General features: G+C 42.1%; 1 protein-coding gene across 1 annotated transcript; it reads left to right on the top strand.

Annotated features, from left to right (window-relative positions):
* The first annotated feature begins 2,729 nt into the window (after positions 1-2,729).
* LOC124705663 lies at positions 2,730-5,676 on the top strand. Its single transcript, XM_047237363.1, has 5 exons — positions 2,730-2,762; positions 3,169-3,234; positions 3,331-3,382; positions 3,470-3,510; positions 5,236-5,676. Exons 2-5 carry the CDS (start codon positions 3,223-3,225, stop codon positions 5,431-5,433), a joined length of 303 nt encoding a protein of 100 aa, XP_047093319.1. The 5' UTR covers positions 2,730-2,762; positions 3,169-3,222; the 3' UTR covers positions 5,434-5,676.
* The last annotated feature ends 284 nt before the right edge of the window (positions 5,677-5,960 follow it).

Raw genomic sequence — 5,960 nt, 5'->3', positions numbered from 1 at the left:
AGACTTATTGATGCTTGTCTTGAAGTGTTATTCATGAAAAGTCTTTGCTTTATGATTCATTTGTTTACTCATGTCATTACCATTGTTTTGATCGCTGCATTCATTACATATGTTTACAATAGTATGATCAAGGTTATGATGGCATGTCACTCCAGAAATTATCTTTGTTATCGTTTACCGCTCGGGACGAGCAGGAACTAAGCTTGGGGATGCTGATACGTCTCCGACGTATCGATAATTTCTTATGTTCCATGCCACATTATTGATGATATCTACATGTTTTATACACATTATATGTCGTATTTATGCATTTTCCGGCACTAACCTATTAACGAGATGCCGAAGAGCCAGTTGATGTTTTCTGCTGTTTTTGGTTTCAGAAATCCTAGTAAAGAAATATTCTCGGAATTGGACAAAATCAACGCCCAGGGTCCTATTTTTGCACGAAGCTTCCAGAAGACCGAGGGGGAAAGGAAGTGGGGCCACGAGGCGCCGCCACACTAGGGCGGCGCGGCCCAGGTCTAGGCCGCGCGGCCCTGGCGTGTGGGGCCCTCGTGTGGCCCCCCGCGTTGCCCTTCCGCCTACTTAAAGCCTTCGTCGCGAAACCCCCACGATACGGAAAACCTTACTGAGACGCCGCCGCCGCCAATCCCATCTCGGGGGATTCTGGAGATCACCTCCGGCACCCTGCCGGAGAGGGGAATCATCTCCCGGAGGACTCTTCACCGCCACGGTCGCCTCCGGAGTGATGAGTGAGTAGTTCACCCCTGGACTATGGGTCCATAGCAGTAGCTAGATGGTTGTCTTCTCCTCATGTGCTTCATTGTCGGATCTTGTGAGCTGCCTAACATGATCAAGATCATCTATCTGTAATTCTATATGTTGTGTTTGTCGGGATCCGATGGATAGAGAATACTATGTTATGTTGATTATCAATCTATTACCTATGTGTTGTTTATGATCTTGCATGCTTTCCGTTATTAGTAGAGGCTCTGCCAAGTTTTTGCTCTTAACTCCAAGAGGGAGTATTTATGCTCGATAGTGGGTTCATGCCTCCATTAAATCTGGGACAGTGACAGAAAGTTCTAAGGTTGTGGATGTGCTGTTGCCATTAGGGATAAAACATTGATGCTATGTCCGAGGATGTAGTTATTGATTACATTACGCACCATACTTAATGCAATTGTCTGTTGTTTTGCAACTTAATACTGGAAGGGGTTCGGATGATAGCCTGAAGGTGGACTTTTTAGGCATAGATGCATGCTGGATAGCGGTCTATGTACTTTGTCGTAATGCCCAATTAAATCTCACAATATTCATCATGTCATGTATGTGCATTGTCATGCCCTCTCTATTTGTCAATTGCCCGATCGTAATTTGTTCACCCAACATGCTATTTATCTTATGGGAGAGACACCTCTAGTGAACTGTGGACCCCGGTCCATTCTTTTACATCGAATACAATCTACTTGCAATACTTGTTCTACTATTTTCTGCAAACAATCATCATCCACACTATACATCTAATCCTTTGTTACAGCAAGCCGGTGAGATTGACAACCTCACTGTTTCGTTGGGGCAAAGTACTTTGGTTGTGTTGTGCAGGTTCCACGTTGGCGCCGGAATCCCTGGTGTTGCGCCGCACTACATCCCGCCGCCATCAACCTTCAACGTGCTTCTTGGCTCCTCCTGGTTCGATAAACCTTGGTTTCTTTCTGAGGGAAAACTTGCTGTTGTGCGCATCATACCTTCCTCTTGGGGTTCCCAACGAACGTGTGAGTTACACGCCATCACCCCGCAGGGGTATTTTTGGTATTTTAGCGGTGTGGGTATAAAAGGCATCATCCCACGGAGGAACCCTAGCCCACTTTCCCCCCCCAACCCCGGCGATGGCGGCGACTACGGTGGCGAGCGCGTTGCAGACGAACCTCCTCCGATCTGCAGCACGACCAGCTGGCGGGACCAAGATTGGAAGGCTCCACCGGCGCGGGAACGCGAGGGTGCCGTCGTTGGGAGGATCAGACGGTGGAGCTCCGCCCGTCCTGCAGGTCGTCGACGATTTGTGCTGGCGAGGTAATCCCACACCCTCCCTTTCCAGCGCTTCTCGTCGCTATCTTCCTGGTCACCACGGCGGTCGTGGCGGCGGTCGGGCAGCATGGCGCGCGGCGGCGCGCAGCATGGTGGGCGGAGCCAGGACGGCTTGGTGCTTGCTGCCAGGATCGCAGTTTCGTGCCTTGCTGGTCCGGCTCTTGGCTAGATGGATTAGCTACCTAGCTCCATTATCTAGATCCGTGGCTTGCTGTTTGATTTTTTTTTCGTAGCACAGTGTCAGATTCTTGCTAGATTAATTTGCTAGCTACCTCCATTCTCTAGATCCATGGCTGATTTCTTTGGTAGCACATGCTCAAGTTCTTGACTAAATTAGCTTGCCGTGTGCTTTTTTATAATACAAGGTCAGACTCTTAGCTATATTGATTATCTAGATCTGTGGCTCTGTGGTTTTTTTTATAGCGCATGCTCAAGTTCTTTGCTAGATTGGTCTAATTTCACTCTATATTATGGACAGGTGTCAGAGAAGACACGTGATTTGAAGTTGATGTTTGGCACGATGGCATCGACGCGTGAGGTGATTTTTGTCCTTAAATTATAATGTGTTTGGCCAGAGTATCTTGATCTGCATTCACTGGTTTTGTCTTGATCATTTTGTACAATCACAGGTGTACTCATGGATGTACAGAATTGCTACTGATGAAGGTAATCAGGTATTTATTACTTATAGCTTTAGCCAATGCAAGCAGATTAGTGGATATTAGAGAAATGGGAGGGCAATACTATTTATTGGCCCCAAATGGTGTAATTTCCACAACATCTTTGCACGTAGTGGTTTGCCAAAAATTAATCCCCAAACCTTCTCATTCTGTCTGTTGTCATCAAATAAGTGCATGTGTGTTCTAGCTCATCACATGTTAGATGATCTGTTATGTGCCTTTTTCCAAACATCTATTTTTTCTTTCTTTTATCTATACCTACAAGGTGTTGGACGAAAATCCAAGCAGACTACATGGGAAAATGAATTCCATTATTGGTCTGATGTCTACTCACTGATTTGTTTTTTTTCCAAAATTTAGCTCTGCTGCTTATTTGATTTTACCTGCTGTTTTTTGGTGGGTATATTCTAAAGAAAGAAGATGAAATTTAATAGAAGAATGGGTCAATATCCTGATGCTCAAGCAGGTAATAGTTGGACCCTTTTTTAGTTTCAGCCATAGCACAACTTAGGGATCGATCTTTCTCTTTGCCCCTCCCATGTTTTGTTTTCATGCATTGCAGATTCAGGTCAGGGTCGCTATTGTTAGGAAGCAAAGGGATCAACCTGCATTAGGTTTGTCCAGAATATGTAGATGTGAGATTCTTCTCAAAAGGTGGAAATATATTATTATTTTAATTGTCTCATTTCTAAATTATGCAGTTAATCAGTTGTTCACGTGCATGCATAAAGCCAAGTTATACGTGAGTATGTTGTTATGATCACCGGTATTTACTTGTTCTCCTGCCCATGTCAATATTGTGCTACTGGTCGTATTCTTTTCCATCTCGAGAGACCTATGAATGTTTGCTACCTCAAGCCTCTTTGGTGTAGTTGTTATTGTTCATTTTTATATTTAGTATTTTACATGATCCGCATGAGCTAATAGCACTAGTGGAAAATGGTGCTTTTGCACCGATTGGTAAGGGCCATATGCACCGGATGCCCAACCGGTGCAAAGCATCCGGTGCAAAAGGCCCCCCCTTTTGCACCGGTTCAGTTGCGAACCGGTGCTAAAGGGGCACCACGTGGCGGTTGTCGGGCGCCCGAGCGAGAGGACCTTTAGCACCGGTTCGTATTACAAACCGGTGCTAAAGGGTCTGCCGCGGCAGGAAAATGTCCCAAAACGCTGCCGCGGTAGAACCCCGCTACCGTAAAAAAAATTCGAATTTTTTTTCACTCCCTCTTTTTTCCTTTTTTTCAGAATTTCTATTATTTTAGTTATTTCACAAGTTTAGTATCTAACTACCCTTATCTCTAGTCTAATTTCTTACTCGTGCTTAGACTTCCCGCTCGGTCATCCATCCTCCCACTACTCTAGCACTAGCACGCTTAACTTCCAAGTTCCTTTCCATCCCGTATCCAAGTGCTTCGCGCGCATGTATGTGATAGTAGTATCATATCAATCCTATTAACATATCGGTAGATGTCATATTTCTTTATTGTTCGAATTTCAAATAATTATTTTAATAAACAAAAGTAATGATATAATAATAATCTAGACTAAATAAATAAACATTAACTTTATAATTTGTATTATTTTTAATTATTTTTCATTATTTTTAATTTTTTAATTTTTTTTGCCAAACCTAAAACCTGAAATTTTGAAAAACTTATAATTTTCAGAGTGTAATCTTTATGCAGGATGCAATTATTAATTTTAATTTTGAAAAATAAAAAAATATATAAAATCCTAAATTTCTAGAAAAAACTAAAATCTTCCTGCTTTCATATTTTCATTTGGAATTTTGAGAATCTAAAAATTGGCTAACCGGGTAAACCCTGGTGAATTCGGATGTAACTTTTTCCCACGATGATTTTGATATATTATACGTTTTTTTCGATGCCGTATGCTTTACCATTCTTCAAACTTTTTTTGAAAAAAAAATTGAAATTCAAATTTGTTAATTTTCCCTAATAGTAGGTTGTGTAACATACAGGAATCTCAAAAGATTTTAATTTTTTGAATTTTCTATCATTTTCTTTTCTATTTTACAGTGTTAAAAAAGGCGATCCACGGGGGGGGGGGGTGGAGGTGCGTGGGGAGCAGAAAAACCTTTTGCACCGGTTCGTAACACGAACCGGTGCTAATGCCCCCTGGACGTCCAGACCGCACGAACCGGTGCTAATGACCCCTTTAGTACCGGTTCGTGCCAAATCCGGTGCAAAAGCTCTTTCGAGGACAGGAGCTGCTTTGGATGGTTTATCAAACCATTGCTCTTCGTTCTATAAATTCATATTGTTCCCGGCAATGACACCTTTCATCTATGTTTGCTTTAGTGACTTCAGAAAATAGAATCTGAATTTGTTAATTATTTAAACTTGGCCAGTGAATAGATTGAGCTTTTTATTTCCTACCTTGGTAGTTTTTGTTGTGTACACGACATTTTTTGTCAGTGATACTGTACCTATTTCTTTGCTTTTTGAAGGAACACTTCTCATCTGCTAAAGTAAATATCCCAGCAGGCTGGATAACGGGTCTTTTACTTTTGTACTCACCGCACGCTTGCCGCTGGAGAAGGCACATGAGGGTATTGTGCCTGAGGCGTTTGGTGTTGCTCTCGTGGGTATTGCGGTGGCAATGTCAAGGCATCTCACCACATCCAGACAACAGCCTTGAGGCATAGTAAGATCATTCCATTCGGCACCAATCTGTCTATTTGGTTTTTTCTACTACTAGCATAATATCTACTACCTCTGGCCAGATTTAATCGATGCAGCTCTACCTACACATACAGGCTAATCTTGCTTCAACTCCGCGTCAATTTTTCCTGACCGTGGGAGTACTATATTATTTTTATAAAATCAAATTATTGATGTAATTGTTGCCATATATCCCGGCATATGTAAATTTTCCGTCTTCTCTTGTATGAATGGTGTTCCTATTTGCTCCGTGTAACTGAACATCTTGCGTCATAAATATTGTTGCAACAATGGTTTTCCTTTTCTCACTGCGTAGTCTATAATTGTACACTGCAGTACAATGCCATTAAATTTTATTATCATATTTAGGTTTCTGATCCCGTGGGGGTGCACCAATTATTCTAGCTCCAAATAAATTTGATGCTGATGTGATGTGATATATGTCTGAATTCTCCTTCTCGTAATATTTATAATATATACCTATAAGGTTTACTTTTTAGTTTTAGAATTT

This window comes from Lolium rigidum, chromosome 4 (assembly GCF_022539505.1).
Source record: "Lolium rigidum isolate FL_2022 chromosome 4, APGP_CSIRO_Lrig_0.1, whole genome shotgun sequence".
NCBI lineage: Eukaryota > Viridiplantae > Streptophyta > Magnoliopsida > Poales > Poaceae > Lolium > Lolium rigidum.
The sequence above is the reverse complement of the archived record's forward strand: the minus strand, read 5'-3'. Positions and strand labels throughout refer to the sequence as shown.

Excerpts from the sequence above, each read along its gene's own strand:
- LOC124705663 (XM_047237363.1), top strand. Across the intron at positions 3,383-3,469 it reads AAGGGATCAACCTGCATTAG|TTAATCAGTTGTTCACGTGC; the intron begins GTTTGTCCAGAA and ends TAAATTATGCAG. Across the intron at positions 3,511-5,235 it reads TGCATAAAGCCAAGTTATAC|GAACACTTCTCATCTGCTAA; the intron begins GTGAGTATGTTG and ends TGCTTTTTGAAG.